Raw genomic sequence first — 18,962 nt, 5'->3', positions numbered from 1 at the left:
GTGTGTTTGTTCGGTGATCTTTCTGCTCCTAATCTATTCCGATCACCGTCGCATACTCCGCATTTTCTTTCACAAGTTTTCTAATTTCTTCTATGGTAATCACACGCAAATATAAAACTGAAGTTGCTTTGGTAGAGGTAAGAAAGGTTTACCTCTGTTATTTAACCGCACCGGCTTATCCAAAATGGCTTATTTTTTCCTAGCTAGCATGCTAGCGTCTAACACCAGTTTGCTTAAGCTAACTATAGCGTATTAGCCTCTGTGCAGCGGTGGCTGGTGATTTGCATTTATGTCGCTGCACGGCCGCTCTTGACACCGAGGTATAAGAATGGGTGCAAAGGGGCGCCTGGTGCATTACACGGGGGTCCGGCCGTGGTCGCTGCTAAACCGGCCTCGGAATACAAACGTCTCCGCCATGCTCGGTCGGCGACACAGACGCGTTATGCTGGGAACACGAGCGGCTAACCGCGCTGCCAGCCCCGGTTCACTGCATCATGGTGCAGTGTGCACGTCGCGTTTGCAGGCTAGTCCAGTTGAGCGTCTGCATTTGAAACCGAAGCATATCGGGTTCGAGAGAAACAAAATGTCAGCGCGCGTACAGACATTTCACAACCTTTTTACAAACGCATTGATTTATACAGTCACCGTGCGAAAATGAAGTAAATAGCCATGATGTTGTGACCTATCGTGAATTTAGCAACGTAGCGGGCGAATTAGCGTTGGCATCATTGTTGTAGCCGCAAATAGGAGCGCAGATTTCTTTCTTTGGCTGTGGGTGTTTTTGGAGCTAGCACGCAGATTAATGCGCGGCTACCACTGTCGTGCTCAGACTATTATAGATCACCGATTTCCTGTTCGGTGACGAGGATTTGATTATTTTTAAATGTTCGTAACTGTCTTGGCCTGTAACAAAGACCTGGCTGCATCACTTTGGAATGGGTTGTGTAACTAGAAACTGTCACTGTTGATCTGATACAGAGCGTCACCGCTAATGACGTAGTCATCGATTCCCAACCGAGGTCCAATTTCTAATTGTGCTCCCTCTCTTCCCCCCCAGTGCCGTTTCCCCCATCCCCTCCTATTGTTCTTATTCTTTTGAGTATTCTTCATTGTCAAGCCGCCAAAGTGGAGAGTGTGATCGCAGAAGGGGGCGCTTCTCGTTTCAGGTGAGGAACCACAGCCCGAACAGGAAGTCCCACCGGGGAAGCCCGATTCTTTTCGTGGTAGAGACTTTCGGCCTAAAGAGCAAAGCAGGATGTGGCGGTGCTTAAAATGGCTGTCCAGCAGTCCTTTTGAAAATGAGGGTTGACTAGGTTTAAAGATTCTGTCCCTGTACGGCGTTGCTAACGTTTCCTCCCTTCGGCAGTGCTTCTTCGGGGGGAGGAGGTGGTAGGGTTGCACCTCAGCACTATCCCAAGACTGTCGGCAACAGGTTTGTGATCCGGCTGTCTGTCCGCAGCAGTGATACGGACGGCTCTCCTTGATGCTGTGATGTTCTGAGCTGCTCTGGAACTCTCTCTCTCCTTCCTGCTGCAGCGAGTTCCTGGGGAAAACCCCAGGGCAAAGCGGTCAGAGATGGGTTCCTTCACGAAGCACTAGACGAGATGTCAACTCCAGCAACGAAAAAGAGCCACACGATGCAATCTTTAGGAAAGTGAGGGGGTAAGGTTCCAGCCTTCCCGTTTCTCCTGACGTCTCCCAGACGGGATGCATTATTTCCAGTTACAGCAAATGAAGGGATGCTGTGTCGCCGGGGGGGCAACCACAGGAGGCCGGGGGTCCATTCCGCTCTCCTCACTGCACCATATTCACCTCGTTTCCTGCACGTGCATATGTTATATACTGTGGGGGCGCCGTTTAAATTCAGTTTGCAGCTTTAGAAGTTGATGCTGCACAACAGATCGAACTATTCTCTGCTGAGCTGCAGCGCCCGGATGTCCTTTCTGCTCATCTTGGCACGATCTCCCTTGTTCCTGACATCTTTCTAGAACCTGGTCTCAAAAATTCAGAATTCTGTTCTGTGTAAAACCGAGGCACAGGAGAAACGCTCCTCAGCCCAGGAGGGAGGGTTCGGCTCTCAAATGTCAGCTTGGACGCGTCTCCAGAACATCTGGATGTCGGTGGAATATCTTTGCCAAATAACTCTTAGCCGTGGTTACGTCACCAAAACTGTTTACTCTCTCTGCCAGAAGGGGGAGACAGAAAATACCCCGAGGACGAACAAACCGAGCATCCCCGGTTGTCTTTGAAAGATGGATAAACTGAATCCGTGCGGATCTGATGCTGCTCGATATTTAAAGCAGGAGCTGCTGCTCCGCTGTCATGACGCTGGAGCAGGGAACCTTCCTGCCTGCGTTTCTAAAGCAGCTGGCTGTTGCGTTCCTGCAACACGCCGCGCTCTGCTGCATGTAATACGCCGACACGCACGCGTGGCTCCAGCTGAAGGTGACTTTTAGTTGGGTGAGGTCTTCTGTTAAACCCTTGCAGCAGGACGCAGAGTCATCCTTTCTCTTGCGTATGAAGACTTGACCCCCTTTCTTTCTGGATTTTATTTTTTGGCAGCATACTCAACAAACTCACGCCTGATAAGTTTGACAAGCTATGCCTTGAGCTCCTGAACTCGGGCGTAGATTCAAAACTCGTCCTTAAAGGAATCATCTTGCTGGTAAGCGCCCGTTTCTGAGCGGTTTTAGTCTCCGCTGGACGGAGAAGTGTTTCCAGATCCTGTCTGAACGCTTCTGCTTTCTCTCCTCGCTCAACCGGTTTAGATTGTAGACAAAGCCCTAGAAGAGCCGAAATATAGCTCGCTCTACGCTCAGCTATGTCTGCGCTTGGCAGAGGACGCACCAAACTTTGATGGCCCTTCATCCGAGATCCAAACATCCCAAAAGCAGAGCACGGTGAGTGTGAATGTTGGGAGCCCGGCCCAGCCTCGGGTGGAGTCGTTCCCCCTCCCTTCAGGCAGGATCCGTTGGTTCCGCTCGTCCCCTGATCAATACTACTGATATCCCTCTGATTGTCTCACCATAGCTGAAGCCTTCATTTGAAATGAACCCCAGCTCTTTTTTTTTTTCTTCAGACCTTCAGAAGACTGCTTATTTCCAAACTTCAAGATGAATTTGAAAACCGCACCAGAAATGTTGAAAGTAGGTCCCCCCCCCCCCCCCCGTCATTCCATTGTTCCCGTTTACTTCCTGTTGCCCGCCAGCTAACGTCTGCTCTCCGTCTGGCTTCAGTCTACGACAAACACGACAACCCGCTCACTTCTGAGGAGGAGGAGCAGCGTGCCATCGCCAAGATCAAGATGCTTGGCAATATTAAATTCATCGGGGAACTTGGCAAACTGGACCTCATCCACGAGTCTATCCTTTATAAGTGCATCAAAACAGTACGTGCTGAGTTTACGTGGTAGCGCCACCAACACCTACAGAACCCTGTGTGACCCCCCCGCCCCCCCCCCCACCCTTTTGTTTTCTAATCTTTTCTCAAGCTTTTGGAAAAGAAGAAGAGGGTCCAGCTCAAGGATATGGGGGAGGATCTGGAATGCCTCTGTCAGATAATGAGGACAGTGGGGCCAAGACTCGACCACAAGAGAGCCAAGGTAGCCGCTCGGAGCACGCGTGTGGCGTGAAGCCCGGCTGCCTGAACCTCTCCTCACCCCCTCCCTCTGTGTTCTAGTCTTTAATGGATCAGTACTTTGGCCGAATGCGATCCTTAATGAACAACAAGGAGTTGCCTGCCAGGATCCGCTTCCTGCTGCAAGACACAGTGGAACTGCGAGAAAATCACTGGATCCCCCGCAAGGCTTTCATCGACAACGGACCAAAGACACTTAACCAGATCCGCCATGAGGCAGTGAGGGTGAGTCGGGCCGCTGCCGCTGATTGGCTTCTTCCGTTTTATGGCATGATCGATGAGTAGAGGGGGGTGGGCGGGGCTGCGGAAGAACCTTTGCGTTGACGCCGTTGAACACTTTAACGCCGCCGGCTGTGCTCTAGGATTTGGGCGTTTTCATCCCACCACCCATGTCTCAGGGGATGAGGATGGACTTCTTCCTGGAGAGCCCCTTTATGCCCAACAGAGTGAAACTGGACCGGGAGACTCTGGGCGGATTGGCCGACATGTTTGGACAGATGCCGGGTTTGTCCCGCTGCCGTCCCGCAGCTCTTTGAATGAACCGAAGGCGGTCGCGCTTACCTTCGTTATCTTATTGTGTCGTCTCAGGCAGCGGGATTGGAACCGGCCCGGGGGTAATTCAGGACCGCTACTCTCCCACTATGAGCCGCCATCGCTCCAACCCGCTGTTCAACGGCCACGGCGGCCACATCGTTCCTCCGGCGGCGTCGCAGTCTTTCGTTAAGTCCGGCCAGGTCGGTCCAGTCGGGCTCCCGCCATCGACGGTTCTCTGCAGACTTGCAACCCGCGGGTCAGGAAATGTGAACCCGCTGTGCCGTCTTTCTTTCTAGGCTCAGAACCAGCATTTCCTGAACCAGAACCATATGGCCCAGCAGCAGGTCCAGTCCAAGGACTTGCCTCCACGATTCAGCAAGAAAGGACAGCTCAATGCAGATGAGGTGAACCCGGCTCCTTTGGGTCGGACCTTAGAGGTCGTCCTCTTCATGCCCAGTGATTATAAAAAGACGCGTTATTCTGAGGAAGACAACCTGCTACCTCCTTGCTTCCTTTTGCTCTGTCTTTCATCTCCAGCTGTCCTGTCTCTCCTCCTCTTCCTCTTTTTTTCAAATGGGTAGCTTGTCCACTGAATGCGATTATGAGACATGAGGGTGTGAATTTACCACCGAGCCCCACTGCTGCCCATTTCACGCTCAAAAGAACTCATCCTGTCGTGTTCTGCTGGCGACACGTCCTCCCACAGATCAGCCTCCGACCTGCTCAGTCATTCCCCCTCAACAAGAACCAGGTTCCAAAGCCCCAGATCCCAGCCATGATGCCCCCGAGTGCCCAGCCCCCGCGCACTCAGACCCCGCCTTTGGGACAGGTGAGGGACAAACGACGCGTTAGGTTAGCGCAGTGCTGCTCAACTACTTTCTGTTGCGCCCCCTCTAGGACGATGAAAACATTTCACGCCGCTGCGACCATAAAGAGTATCATTTGTCTATGAAAGCGTTATAAGTGCACCTCTGCGTAGCATTGTATCTCATTAACATTAAAGGAAACAAAAAAGGGAAAAGAAATGTAGATCAATAAAGAATCACATTGTTGTTTTAGTCTAACAAGCTTTAGATTAAGTCCGTCGACGTGACGATATCTGATACAGTATTAAAAAAAATAACCGTCACAAGCTGCACGACTGTATAAATGTAAAGGATTGAACGGTGATTAGTTTCTGACTAATATTAAACCAGCAGCTGTTTAAACCACACCCGTCTGTAACTGGACCCCCCCCCCCCCCCTCCTCAGCCGCCACAGCTTGGCCTGAAGACCAACCCGCCACCCATCCAAGAGAAGCCTCAGAAGACGAGCAAGAAGCCCCCCCCTGCCAGGGAGGAGCTGCTGAAGATGACCGTAGGCAGAACTTTGTTGTTCTTTCACAGAACCGCTGTGATCGGATCCGACACACACAGGAATGAAAGCTCGGAGGGGAGGGGGGGGGGGGGGCACTTTGTGCCTTTGTCTGATTTAAATATTAGTTCCTGGTTCTTGATCAAGGTCCAACCTTAAACTGTGTGGCTCAGAACCGTCCCAGCAGTCCGAGCGTGACTGAGTGTCCGTGTTTGTGCTTCCTTCTCGGCCTCAGGAGGCCATCATGGCGGCGTACCTGAGCAGTAAGCACCTGGCTGAAGCTGTGGGCGGGGTGCGCGACATGAAGGCCCCCAAGCACTTCCTGCCAGAGATGCTGAGTACGGCCATTGTGTGTTCCCTGGACCATCCCGATGAGGACAAGGAACACGCCAGCGTTCTGATCCACACACTCCGCACCGAGGGGCTCATCACCGGAGAGAACTTCATGCAGGTAAGCACACATTCCCAGTTCAGCGACTGGGAACCAGCTCGTGTACCGACAGACATGGTTGAAACTCATCCCACGCAGGCTTTCCTCAACGTCCTGGACCAGTGTCCCAAGATCGAGTTGGACGTGCCCCTGGTGAAGTCCTACCTGGCCCAGTTTGCGGCCCGGGCCGTCATTGCGGAGCTGGTGAGCGTGGCGGAGCTGGCCCACCCCCTGGAGAACGGCACCCATTTCCCCCTCTTCCTGCTCTGCCTGCAACAGGCGGCCAAGCTGAAGGACCGGGAATGGCTGACCGACCTCTTCCAGCAGAGCAGGGTCAACATGCAGAAGATGCTCCCAGGTGGGACGTCCCGCCCACAGGCGTACCCTCTGCTGCCCCCCGTTCAGACCCCTCTGGGTAACGGGCTCCCTTCTGTTTGACAGAGATCGACCAGAACAAGGACCGCATGTTGGAGGTGCTGGAGGGGAAGGGCCTGAGCTTCCTGTTCCCGCTGCTGAAGCTGGAGAAGGAGCTGCTGAAGCAGATAAAGGCAGACCCGTCTCCACAGTCCATATACAAGTGGATCAAAGACAACATCTCTCCAAAGCTCCACACCGATAAAGGCTTCGTCAACATCCTCATGACCAGGTAGGCTCCGAGGCTCCCGGTCCGACGCCGAGTCCGGCACGCTTCATGTTTCTAACGCGCCCGTCCCTCCCAGCTTCCTCCAGTACATCTCCCAGGAGCTGTGCATGGCGGAGAGCGAGGAGCAGCTGGCGGCGCCCTCCAAGGAGCACCTGGAGCAGGAGAAGCTGCTGCTGCTGGCCTTCAAGCCGGTCATGCAGAAGTTCCTGCACGACCACACGGAGCTGCAGGTCGGCGCCCTGTACGCCCTGCAGGTGCACTGCAACGCCACGGCGTTCCCCAAAGGTAGCGCACCCCCACACGGTCACACTGGACGCCTCCGCTCTGTGTTGCTGGGGGGTGCTGAAGGTTCATAGAGAGGCGGCAGGGCCACTTCTCCAAGCGTTAACCCCCCCGTCTCCCATGCAGGCATGCTGCTGCGTTACTTTGTCAACTTCTACGACATGGAGATCATTGAAGAAGAAGCCTTCCTTGCATGGAAAGAAGACATAACCCAAGAATTCCCTGGAAAAGGAAAAGCTTTATTCCAGGTAAAGCGGTGGCGTCCCAGCGGGGGGTCCGTCATGGAAAGCCTTGTTTCCCCACTGGAGTGTCTGGGATTGACTTTCTTCCCTGTCAGGTCAACCAGTGGCTCACCTGGTTGGAGACGGCGGAGGAGGAGGAGTCAGAGGAGGAAGCCGATTGAGACCCGAAGCGAATCAGCCTCATCTTATCGGAGTCCACGCTTCGTTCGACCGCCGCCATCAGCTGCTTTGGTCTCGCTAAATAAACCGTGATAGGATGAGAAGCGTCGTTTGACCTGGCGCCTGACGGACGTCCCGTGTGTGGCGCCGCGTCCCGAACGCCTACGTGATTCTGGTTGGAGGGGGGGGGGGGGAGTTGCTGCGCTTGTTGAGTCTGTAGCTCTTTATTTTTCTCGCTGCATGTTTGTCCCGTTTTACTTTCCCAGTAGGAGCCGCCTTTATTTAAATATTGTTGGATGGCTCCTCTTCGCTACAGTTAGTTTAAAGTATAAGACGTTAACAAAAGGAGACTTTAGGACCCTGTCGGCGGCTTGCTTTGTGATCTCCTTACGGGACGTCCTGTTATAATGAAGCATCAGCTGGCGATATTAGTGGAGCTTCAGTCCACCTTGCAAACCTGCTCCCGCTGTGATTGCCTCGCCACGTTTCTCTATCACGGCGTCCTCCTTTGTCACCGTGTTTCTCAGAGTAGTGATTGTGCCGCCGTAACGTCTCCAAGTCGCCTGTTTCTACCTCTTCGTTAGATGGGCCTTTGCTTTTCGTTTTTAAGCTTTCTGAACCATCACGTGCTGAAGTACTTTGATTTATTCCTGGCCCGATTGCACAATAAATGAATTGAAGCAGACGTTTTTCCCCTGCGAGGCTTCGCTATTTTGCTATTTAGGATGAACGGAACGCCCGTTGGCGGGAAACACCTGTTCAGGGGTTTAGTATTCACGAGTTCCCACAGAAACGGGTTCTGGGCTCCTTCACCTGGGGAACGTGACCGGACGGAGCCGCTCGGGCCTGTTCTTATGAATTCATCATTAAAACTAAAAAGAATAATTGGTGATGGGACAAAGTGTTCAGATGGTTTGTCATCGGCCTCTTCACCTGTAACCGAACCGTAAGAGATGTGCCCTGATGCCATGTTTGTTTCAGTCATTGATTTGTATCGCGTGTTGCGGTATTCAGAATTATTATTGCTTCATATCAATAAAAGTCCAGTACATGAGCACCACAACTTCACGTGCACGGTGTTCTTCACGTGGCCGGCCATGCACGGACGCGCGTCACACATTGTCTCGGGTTCTGAGAGTTTGAAGAGACGAGTCATTCATCAATCACTTGTTAAAGTAGGTTTAATAGGAATATAGACGTCGGGATTATTAATCCTGAGCATTTCAATTTGAAACCAAAAGATCAATCTGAAGCATTTGGACTGGTTTTCCCAGACCCCGTTCCTTCCCGTTTCAGGATGGAATAACGTGAGGATGTTGTCATCTCAACGAAAAAAAAGACAGCCCCCCCCCCCCTCGATGCTGAAACGTTATTCCTGGTCGGTCGGGATCCAGAAGTATTCCACCACCTTCCTGCTTCTGCGGTGGGGGGCAGAGTCGGGTCGGTCTCCCCTGAAGGCAGGCAACTCATCGAAGTGACTCGGACCCTGATCCCTCCCGCCGTGGGGGGCGGAGACCCTGAACGTGGTCCTGAGAGTCAAATGAAGTCAGAAGGGCCTCACCATAAGTGTCGGATCAATAATTCAGATGATCAATAACATGGTTTTGTTTTTTGTTTTTTTTAATACGTGAACCTTTGAATTAAGTCTAATTAAACACTCTTTCTTCAATCTGATTAACCGGTGGTGCTCAAATAGTGGGGCGCGACCCCCTAGGGCAGGGGTGTCAAACTCATTTTCTCCAAAGGCCACATTAGCATTATGTTTGCCCTCCAAAGGCCAAATGTAAACCATAACAGTAAAAAATGTAACTCAATGGAATGTAATTTAATGTAAAATAAATGTAACTACTCCTTAACATGCTGTTAAATGACTATTTTTTTATTTAACTATTTAGCTGCCACAGTAACTACAATAAAATATTCAGTTTTTAGAGATAAAGCCTTACTATAAATGCGAACAATCATAAGCATGAACCAAAGTTTGTGATGGGAATAAATGAACACATCTAATAATGTGGAAAAGTTCCATTCAAATGCAATCATCACACAGGAACAAAGATAATCGATACAAAATCAAAGCAAAACCAAAAAGCCACCACCTTGTCGTGTCATGGACATGCACAAACCAAAAAAACCAACCGAAGTGGGCAAGATAAAGAACATTCCCCGAGTCAATGCCGCGGAAAAGACGTCACTTTCAGGATCAGGACTGGACAGCTCCATATCCTATATCCTATGGAGCTGTCCAGTGCGGTCGTAACAGAAAATAATTGAGGAGCACTGGACTAAACTATCAATGACTATTGATTTCCTGTTTCTGTCGCCCCCTGGTAATCGCAGGAATACCTGGACGAGCTGCTCTCAGGCTCGTCGGGACCGGACTCCGGGACGGAGATGAAGACGGGGTCTCCCTCCTGGACAGAATCACACACACCTTGAGGGTCATGAGTTTGAGTATAATTATAGTCATGTTCAGAATCCTAATTCTTTCATCTCACCGTGAAATTTCTCGGGGTGCCGTCTGGATTTTTGAGGATTTTCATTCTCTGGTCGCTCTCCGTCATGCAGAGGAAGTAATTCTTGATGCTGACTTGACACTGTGAGTAAAAAAAAACACGACAAGAATGAATCACAGAACCCAGAAGTAAAAACGTGGCTGTAACGGACGGGTTCTCACCGCTTTGCTCTGCCTCAGGGCCTTCAGGTCCTCTTGGATTCGGAACCGGCCGGCCAGCTCCCGGTGCTCCTCCCTCCAGCGGAGACACTCCTCCGTCCTCTCCTGCCTCTCCTTCTCGGCCAGACGACTCCCGGCCTCGGCCTCCCGCTGGGCCTGGTGGGACTTTTTGCTCTCCTCCTCTAATGCCTTCGCTCTGAGCCTTAAATTCATCTCGCTGAATGAACACAAAGCATGACGTCACCTCCCGGGCGTTCCCATTTGGGATTATTCCCTAATCCTCCTCCTTGTTGTCCTTACATCTTTGGCTCAACGTTCTCATCTCATTCCCATTTGAAAATAACAATTCATCCTGAAACCAAAAAGACGTGGATCAAAAGCAACAAGCTGTTTGGGTTGAAATCTTCTTGAGGTTCTGGTGTCTCTCGATGTTCGGGACAGGGACCACCTGGACCCAGAACCGGGTCGTGCTGCTTTAATGTCTTGAGGATCACTCTGATTGTGCACCTTTCTTTCACCTTCTTCACTCCCCTCATCATCCTCAGCTCTCTATCCTGCACCCCGGCTCGCATTGGTCCGTCTGGTACCGGAACCAGTAGACAGGAATGTTTACAGTGTCGCCGCCGTGATGTCACGGTTCACGCTCCACCCTCGGCTGGAGAAAACATTAGAGGGGAACCAGAACTTGGGTTCTGTGGTTCTGACCCGAGCCCGACGACACTGAACCTGTTTCCACATTTAACACCAAATGAAATTAAAATAACAAAAAGCACAAAACAGACATTAAAGGTTCGACTGGGTCCCGGGCCGAACCTCAGCAGCACCTGAGCAGGTTCGTGCGTGTTTTCACGGGGACACGCCCACCTGACTTTGATCTGGCCGTTTTCCTCAGCGAGCCTCCTCATCCTGAGTCTGAGGTCGTCTCTTTCTCCCTCCAGGATCCGGCTCTCCTGCAGGAGCGCCTCCTTCTCTCCGGACACCCGGTCCAGTTTCAGCTTCGTTTCAAAATAGTTCTTCTCAGCCCGCGCCAGAGACAGTTGGAGATCCGTTTCCTGCGGGCAGAAGAGGATGACGCGGATCACTGAACCGGCTCATCTTTGGTTTGTTTGTTTGTTGACTACAGTTACGCATCGGGTCAGCTGGGTCAAATTGTGCGCATGCGCAGTGACGTACGTGTTCGGTGAGCCGCTGCAGTTCGCGGGTCGCTCGGGTCCTGTCGGCCTCCGCCGCGTCTCTGTCCCGCTGGCTCCCGAGGGCCTGGGCCTCGGCCAGGGACCGGCTCGTCTCCGCCTCTGCTGCAGCCTGTGAGCACAATGCCGCACTCTGCTGGCTGTGGTAGAGCTTCAGCTTCACCTGGGGGGGGGGGGGGGGCAGGAAACAGGAGAGGCCTGCTTTTGTGTCTGTAATGTGACTCCGGTGTCAGACGAGGTTAAACCGCCCCACATATTCATGTCAGATCCTGAATCAGGGTTAGAACCGGTCCTGGTGCTGGTACCGGTATGATGGTGTTCATGGGTCGGGCCGTACCTCTTTGACCTGGGCCTGCAGCTCCTGGTTCAGGTTCCTGAGGTTCCTCATGGCCAGCTCATTCTCCGAGCGCATCACCATCCGCTCCATGTGGATCTCATTGGATAAGAACTTGTTTTCCTTTTTCAGATCCTCACATTCCTGGGAGGGGGGCGTTAGAATAGAACATTAACTATTAATTATTATTATATGAAGTATTCTACGGAGGTGAAGGAAGACTTCTTCACTGCTTGGAGAGAGAGCAGTTCCAAACCATTTCTTCTTCTTTTTCTTCTTCCTGGTAGAGATACATTTACTTTCCTCTCTCCTCCTCTCCCCTCCTCCTCTTCTCGCCTCCTCTCTCCTCCTCTCGCCTCCTCCTTACCTTCCTCTTCCTGACCAGCTCTCCTTGCAGGTGGTTGATCTGGAGGAAGGATCCGTTGGTGCTGACCGGCCTGACGACCCGTATGGGTCTCCTGGCCGGCCTGGGGGGGCCCCCTTTGCCGTCTGCCGCCGTCCCGTTCCCGAACCGGCCGCCTCCGGTGACGTTGCCGCTGCTCATGCTCAGAGACTTGGACAGGCCGCCGTCCAGCGAGGACGTCCCGGCTATCTGCAGGTCCATGTGGGACTTCGCTCTGAGAGACATGTCCTGTGGAGGCAGCGCTTTGTAAGTGTAGCGATGATGATGATGATGTGAGATCAGGCGAGGCTCCAACGTTCTCATTTTGACACCGGGTTCACCGGGTGACCCGCATCCACGGAGCCTCATCCATTATTCACGGGGTAACAGGAGAGGATGTCGGTGCGGGACAGAGGACGGCTCCTGCAGTCCGGTAGAACAGACAAAACACATCCCATAATGACACAAATAAAATACGATTCAAAGACAAGTTTCCGCTTAATGTCTGCAAAGATATAGGAATGCAGGAGCAGAAGAAGCAGCTGCTCTGGAGCCTGCTGGTCCTGCACCTCCTCCCAGCGGCCAGTAGAGGGAGCAGCTGGAAACAATACGAGATTAATTAATTATACCTCCAAGGAGGTTCTGTTTGTCTGTCTGTTACAGGATTACTGAAAAACTGCTGGATGGATCTGGATGAATACAAATTTGAAGACGGGTCTTGGTCAGTCATTACTGAGAAACATTCCTAGTCTGAACCCTCACTGACAATGGCAATAAACACCTTCTGATTCTGATTCTGATTCTGGTCCAACTTAGATCCTTTACATTCTGAGATCACCATGTGGACGGTGTTGATGCAGTTAGGAGGGGAATGAGCTGCTTGGACGAGGTCTGTGCTCTCAGGGTGATTTTCTAGTTTTATTTGATTTTTATTCCTCACGGCTTTGATTTTGGGTTTGATGTTAAACCAACTCCTCTTCCTTGTGTGAACAGAACATTTTACAGTAAGAGTAAAAGAAAAAGAGGCTCTGGAACGTCGTGGAGGAAGTTCCCTTTCCGACCGGCCTGTCAGGAAGATAGATGCTAGTGAAGCGGAAAAACTCCAAACTGGTGAAAACCCCGAACGAAGTGAAGGCGCTGCTCTGTCCGTACAGCCTGTGAAGGCAGCGGATTGATCAGACTGATCAGTCTGATCAGCTCTGTCTTCAGTTGCAGGGCCTCGTCCATCTTCCCTCAGAGCGCCAGTTAAAGTTCCCACTTCTTGCCATCCTGCAGTAACATTCCCTGGAAGTCCTGGCGTGGCTTTTAGCTGTGATGCGCTGGATGTTGGTTTGCTGTGTTTTGATGGTGGGGGGGGGGGGGTGTTATCTCATAGAGGGGCATCAAGCAGAGTTGACCTCCGTTTCCTGTTTCCGCATCGCTTCCACAGCTCGTTAGCTCCAAAGCTTTTCCTCGTCCCTCAGTCCTTTCCCTTCTGCCGCTCCGGTTGGATGCTTTCAGCACCAAACATGGCCAGATTGTGGTTCCTGCTTTTGTCGTCTGCGGGCTTTTGGCTGCCGTCTGACTCCACGAAAGGTCAGTTGTTTGTGCCGATGGAGCGACGAGTCGACCGTCTTTCATTTGGCAGTGAACGTATGTTATTTATTGATCAGGGAATCTTTTCCGGTCACTCTCTCTCTGTTGTTTTTCATTCCAAATATCATTTGGTTGTTGTGAGATAAAACACGAAGATGCATGCTCACATAATTACCACATTTAAAGGAGCTGTATAGAACATGTACTGTGCGGCGTTGAAGGGGTCCAAACCCTTTTACACCGACCGGAAGTGAAGAGCCAGAACCCTTCAGAAGCTTCGTGTCCATCTGTCCAAACTGTCTCCAGTCTCTCAGAGTTCCAGAGCCGCCGGCGTCTTCATGCTTATCGACGGAGGGAAATATACCTTCAACTTCACCGCCGCCAGAGCCGCCTGCCTCTTACGGAACGTCACCATGGCGACAAGAGCCCAGATGGAGCGAGCGGTGCAGCACGGGTTGCAGACGTGCAAGTAGGCTGGAAGCGTGTGTTGACGGGTCAGGTGTGATCCATCGGTCTCAGCATTAGTGACGGTCTGCCAAGGCCAGCTAGCAATCCAACTCCAATGATGACCTCATAAGTGGTACCAGATGCAGTACCGGTACCATCTGCTCCAAGCGGTGTCACGTTATCAGTTTCAGTCTGCCGACGCACATTTTTTAATCAGCGATTAGCAGACATCACCTTTGCTCCCATCACACAGGTTGATGCGTACGTATCCCACAATGCAACTCAAGCCTCCAGTGGGATATCTGGATGTGTTGAACCCAACCTCCAGCCACCGGGCTCTGGAGATCCTCCCCTGAAAGCCGTTTCTCACCTACCGAGCCGACGCAATGTGATCCGAGCTTTATATTTTATCGCCGCTTCCTTTTGCTGTCTTGACAGGTTCGGCTGGATCGCTGAACAGATGGCAGTCGTCCCACGACGGGCTGCAGACCAGAACTGTGGGAAGGGAAAAACCGGAGCGGTGACCTGGTCCACAAGCTCGGATATGAAGTTTGCCGTCTACTGCTTCAACGCCTCTGGTACCATTTATTGGCTTTATACCGTATCCCGATACAGAATCAATCAGCGTCTTTGATGTCTTGTGTTCCTGAACATGTTCCCTTTTCACAACAGTGAACTCTGACTTTACTGCTTTACTCTGTGATGTCATCACTTTGCATCTATGATGTCACTCATGGCTGTGTGTGCCGATGACAAACACAAAGGCATTTTGAACATCAGTTAAGTGATTCAGTTGTGGATGTAAACTTATTTTCACGCTTCTTATAGACTCAGAGGAAGTTCTAAGCAAACCAACGACGGGCCCACGCAGCTCTCACATTCCGACCGGAACCAAAGAACCTCCAGCCTTGTCCACAACCGGGCCTCCACCTGCTGGCGGGCCAATGACAACAGAAGCCCCCGAACAAACATCTTCATCCTCAGCTTTTAATCTCCTCATCAAAACACACCCAACTGGGATTCCCGTCACCTCTCCCACATCGCTCTCCACCCACCTCACTCCTCTTCCTCACATTTTCACCTCCAAACCCGCCGCTGTTGTTGGCTTTACTTTTCCCGCTTCTGTTCACGCTTCCGATTTCTCTGTTTCCTCGGAGTCGAGTCCGAAGTCGGCGAACCCTGCACAGGCTTCTCTGGGAGGTTAGAGCTCCATGTTTTTCCTTTGGTTGTGAAGAAGTAAATAGAATTCAAGACATTCCTTTATCCAGAACGTGGTAATCATTCCTAAAGTGTTTATTGGTTTTTCCAGAAGTACCAACAGCGCTCATCGTCCTCGGCATTGTCCTTCTTCTCCTCACAGCTGCAGGATTGATCTGGTTCTGCAAACTGTAAGTCATGACGGTAGATTCCCGTCTGAAACACGTTTACTTTTGATAGAGAGCATGTTTCATTAATAACTGGAAGCATAAAGAGCGGCTCAGGCTCAAACATTTAATGAGATAAAACATTTCATTTAACCCTGGAGGAGAGAGTCTGGAACCGTGCACTGCTCTACCTCCTCTGAAGGCCTTTATAATTCACTTATAGGCAGCGATAGCTCGTAATAGGACACTTCATCTTCTGTGTGTTTTTTTAAAAATCGGTTGTTGTTTATTTTTATTTCGAATGGAGTTCTGTCTCTGTATTTGGAGAAGGGATACATCCACCTCTTGGAACCAAGGGCAGCAGCCGGATGACATAGAGACAGAGATGTGGAAGAACACCGACAGTGAGATGGACCTGCACAGTCAACATGAAGAAGAAGAACTGGACAGGAAGTACTCCAGTGACATCACACTGTGTGAGAACTCGAGATGATCTCAGTGTAGTCTTTTGTTATTTCTATCAGGGTTTGTCTGAAGTGGATTAAATGTGTAGCAGCCAGTTATCGGTTAAGATTAGATGATGGTTATCGATGCTTGGAGTGAGTTATTGTATTTTACAAAGTGATTATAAATATGTGCACCCAACCAAATGTTTAATGCACGCTTTACTTAATTTTTCATTTCTTTTATACATGTTGAGACCAAAGTGTATCTGCGTCAGTTCTCCATCTTTATAATGTTTTAATCTATTACTTAATACATGTAGAAAACAGCTAGTGTTAAATCAATATATAAACCATTTAATCAAAGGTCTTAAAAAGTTGAATATACATTTATTTATGTTGGTTAATGGTGCAGTTTTTTGTGGACAAATATATAAAGGCTGTGATTTGAGCATGATGCAATAAAGCATGGCACAAACTTGAGTTCAACGAACAAAACAGATTTGAAAAATTAGACTTTTTTAATCACAAGTTTGACGGTGTCGTCCTCACCCACACCGCACAGTGGCGCTGACCGGCCGGAAAGAAGAACAAGAATGACGTCACGTGACCAGAAGTCACATCCGCGCCGTTGCATGCGTCGCTAGCATCGTTTTGTCGCTCTATTACGAAATGAAAGCACCCATTTTCGGCTGATTTTATTTTTATTTATTATTCAAAATGCGGCGTTTGGGTTCAGTCCAGCAGAAGATGGCGTGCGTTTTCGTGACGGAGGTGAAGGAAGAACAGTCGCGAAAACGAGACAGTCAGGTGAGAACAGCTGCGAACATTTTCTTTATAGTGGAACATAAAGCTGGGTTTTACTTAAATATTTACTAAACATGTCCTTAGTGCTGGGACATGCTGTTCTACACGACAACAGGAGCCCGTCGATGGCTGCAGCGAATTTGGTGACACTCCAGCGCTGTCTCTCTTCGCTGTTGCAATTTGCAGACGGTCCCTTGGCACTCACGTAGACACCAATGTTATTTCTGCAGCTTGAAAGACAGATTTCCACATGAAATCAGTAAAAAAATGAAAATTATGTTCTTGATTCAGGAGCGGTATCTAAATCAGCTGATCTATAACATGTAGGGGATTTATTTCTGCGAATCACGCAGAATTCTGCCAATTTCTTCACCCATAAAACTCACATCTAAGCTGCTTTCCAGAGGAATGGCTGTAATCCAGTTCAATGCTGTGTGTTCCAGCGCTTTCAGGTCGTTGCTACTGAACGGGTGAGCCGCGTTGCTCTGGAGGCAAACATCGGCCGTGCCCTCGCCACGGAAAAACTAGACGGCACCTGTTGTTATGTTACGGAACATAAAGGTGAGTGTTGTCACAATGAAGGCGTGATGCTGGAAACCGTTCACTGAACGGCGGTTCGTCGTTCTCGCGCAGGACAACCTCACCTGTGGGCCCGACTCGACAGGAAACCCAACAAGCAGGCGGAGAGGAGGTTCAGGAAGCATCAGCAGTCTCACGGGAGCTGCCAAGGTAACTGAGCGCCAGCAGCAACGCTGGGATGGAAGCATCACCGTGGGCAACGGTGCCAGCGGTTGTCCGCTTTTGATTTGGGCTTCCTTCTCAGGGTTCGCATGGAATGTAGAGGAAGACTTTAAGACGGTGCCGGAGACGTGGATCCCAGCCCACAGAGTCAAACGCCACAGCGGACATCCGGCCCCCGACGAGCACGGACACATTCTAGGTTGAGAAGTGAAATCCAATCGTAATCAATTAATGCCGATATGCTGAGGTACTTACCTCACTCTCTGGGGGGGGGGGGGTAAACAGAAGCTCCCAGTCTGTCTGTGCGCATCTAAAAGTTTTCCCACTCATGTTTCATGGAGACCAACATTGATCCAAAGCAGTCGAGAGCAGCATCTAGAGCAGTAGGAGCTCACAGAGCTCGGCGAGTTGTTCTGCCCGCTGCAGCTGACGCTTGGTCCGATCCAGGTTGGGTTCCAGTGGAGAGAGAAAGCAGACAGCACTGCTGGCACGCCGCTGTGGTGGACTACGAGGGCGGCGCGGCGCTCGTTCTCAGGCCCAGCGCGGGCGACCGAGACGTGCTGGAAATCGTCTCCGTCCCGCTGGAGCAGCTCCTGGGACAGACGCTGGAACTTATCGGAACCAATGTCAATGGAAACCCTTACGGTAAGGAGGTCCTGAGCCGTCACTGTGTGGCTTCTGGGACGATTATGGTTCATTTCCTGCCATGTTTTGGTTTGGTTTGGTTTGATTCATACCCTGCTGCTGGGGGGGGGGGGTGTTGTCTGCCCCTATGCCACGGGAGAGGGACGACCCGCGTCTCAGAAGCAGCTCAAGAATTAAATACGATTTCGTAGTCTCGTAACGATATTTAATATTGATGATTCCAACTGGGACGATTTTCATGTGGGATGGGGCGTTCCGGTTGGGGAGACAGCTGTGTGGCGAATGCTCTCATTAAATATGCAATATTTCCATCGACTCTGAACAAACAGGAAATCACAAGGTCATCAGCCGTGTAAATCCTGATTTGCATTTGTGAGCGGAACAAATTACCGACCCCTGGGATCATTAAAATAATGTTTCACAGCTACGCCGGCTGTCGGGAAGGCCACGGCGTTCCTTTCAGATCGGAGTCGGCCTGCAGTTTATCGACCTTCCTGAGATGAAGCGGCACCAGAAACAGACGCCTCCATTCTTAGTGTTTCTGTGAGGACAAAGTTGTGTGTCCCCACCAGGCCTCGGGAGTAAGAAGCATCCTGTCCACTATCTGATGTCGCACGGGAGTGTCCAAATCAGAAACCCTCCACCGGTGGACTTCCAGCAGCTGCGCTCCTGGTTCCGGGAGAGTCCAGAGGGCCGGGTCGAGGGCATCGTCTGGCACTGCGAGGACGGGATGCTCATGAAGGTGAGCAGAGGTTCGGTCCGTTTCGGACCTGGAGACAGATGATCGCTTTATTTCCGTGTGATACTTGGCGTCCGGTAGGTTCATCGCCACCACCTGGGACTGAAGTGGCCCGGCGGGGAGACTCGTCTCGGGGACACGTCGGTGGTCGTTCACGGAGACGGGATGCTGGACAAGTACGACGGCGGTGAGGGCTTGTTCAGACTGAATGGACGGCGTTTCAGTCGGCTGCAGGACGTCCAGCTGGACCCAGACGGAGAAGACGGGCTGTGATGCCCCCCGGTGGAAGAACTCCTGCGGTGCCGTTTTCACCTCCGCAGGGTTCCACAAAAGCTGGATAGA

General features: G+C 51.0%; 3 protein-coding genes and 1 non-coding gene across 4 annotated transcripts; all 4 read left to right on the top strand.

The window, feature by feature from the left end:
• Positions 1–3,304: 3,304 nt before the first annotated feature.
• On the top strand, positions 3,305–7,390 carry eif4g2b (eukaryotic translation initiation factor 4, gamma 2b). Its single transcript, XM_068739512.1, has 14 exons — positions 3,305–3,388; positions 3,491–3,601; positions 3,679–3,861; positions 3,999–4,140; positions 4,225–4,370; positions 4,467–4,574; positions 4,877–4,999; positions 5,422–5,526; positions 5,759–5,974; positions 6,053–6,311; positions 6,395–6,599; positions 6,673–6,881; positions 7,005–7,126; positions 7,216–7,390. The coding sequence occupies exons 1-14, from the start codon at positions 3,305–3,307 to the stop codon at positions 7,279–7,281; spliced, it is 2,079 nt and encodes a 692-aa protein (XP_068595613.1). The 3' UTR covers positions 7,282–7,390.
• Positions 4,620–4,788, top strand: LOC137894527 (small nucleolar RNA SNORD97). Its single transcript, XR_011105515.1, has one exon. It is a non-coding gene; the product is annotated as a small nucleolar RNA SNORD97 (small nucleolar RNA).
• A 5,977-nt stretch (positions 7,391–13,367) lies between the features above and the next one.
• Positions 13,368–15,738, top strand: lyve1b (lymphatic vessel endothelial hyaluronic receptor 1b). The gene is made up of 6 exons (XM_068738876.1): positions 13,368–13,434; positions 13,741–13,903; positions 14,320–14,459; positions 14,710–15,081; positions 15,191–15,269; positions 15,573–15,738. The coding sequence occupies exons 1-6, from the start codon at positions 13,368–13,370 to the stop codon at positions 15,736–15,738; spliced, it is 987 nt and encodes a 328-aa protein (XP_068594977.1).
• A 670-nt stretch (positions 15,739–16,408) lies between these two features.
• On the top strand, positions 16,409–18,921 carry rlig1 (RNA 5'-phosphate and 3'-OH ligase 1). The gene is made up of 7 exons (XM_068739156.1): positions 16,409–16,498; positions 16,939–17,056; positions 17,129–17,224; positions 17,319–17,435; positions 17,684–17,881; positions 18,454–18,623; positions 18,702–18,921. Exons 1-7 carry the CDS (start codon positions 16,409–16,411, stop codon positions 18,891–18,893), a joined length of 981 nt encoding a protein of 326 aa, XP_068595257.1. The 3' UTR covers positions 18,894–18,921.
• Positions 18,922–18,962: the final 41 nt, after the last annotated feature.

This window comes from Brachionichthys hirsutus, chromosome 5 (assembly GCF_040956055.1).
Source record: "Brachionichthys hirsutus isolate HB-005 chromosome 5, CSIRO-AGI_Bhir_v1, whole genome shotgun sequence".
NCBI classification, from domain to species: domain Eukaryota; kingdom Metazoa; phylum Chordata; class Actinopteri; order Lophiiformes; family Brachionichthyidae; genus Brachionichthys; species Brachionichthys hirsutus.
Note: the sequence above shows the minus strand (reverse complement) of the source record. Positions and strands in the feature narration are given on the sequence as shown.

Bases quoted from the DNA above. Each gene is read 5' to 3' on its own strand.
- eif4g2b (XM_068739512.1), top strand. From the start codon at position 3,305: ATGCTTGGCAATATTAAATTCATCGGGGAACTTGGCAAACTGGACCTC. The intron at 3,862-3,998 runs GTGAGTCGGGCC...GCTGTGCTCTAG, and splicing joins TCCGCCATGAGGCAGTGAGG to GATTTGGGCGTTTTCATCCC. The intron at 7,127-7,215 runs GTAAAGCGGTGG...CTTCCCTGTCAG, and splicing joins AAGGAAAAGCTTTATTCCAG to GTCAACCAGTGGCTCACCTG.
- rlig1 (XM_068739156.1), top strand. From the start codon at position 16,409: ATGCGGCGTTTGGGTTCAGTCCAGCAGAAGATGGCGTGCGTTTTCGTG. The intron at 17,057-17,128 runs GTGAGTGTTGTC...GTTCTCGCGCAG, and splicing joins TTATGTTACGGAACATAAAG to GACAACCTCACCTGTGGGCC. The intron at 17,882-18,453 runs GTAAGGAGGTCC...TGTCCCCACCAG, and splicing joins TGTCAATGGAAACCCTTACG to GCCTCGGGAGTAAGAAGCAT.
- lyve1b (XM_068738876.1), top strand. From the start codon at position 13,368: ATGGCCAGATTGTGGTTCCTGCTTTTGTCGTCTGCGGGCTTTTGGCTG. The intron at 15,082-15,190 runs GTTAGAGCTCCA...TGGTTTTTCCAG, and splicing joins TGCACAGGCTTCTCTGGGAG to AAGTACCAACAGCGCTCATC. The intron at 15,270-15,572 runs GTAAGTCATGAC...CTGTATTTGGAG, and splicing joins TTGATCTGGTTCTGCAAACT to AAGGGATACATCCACCTCTT.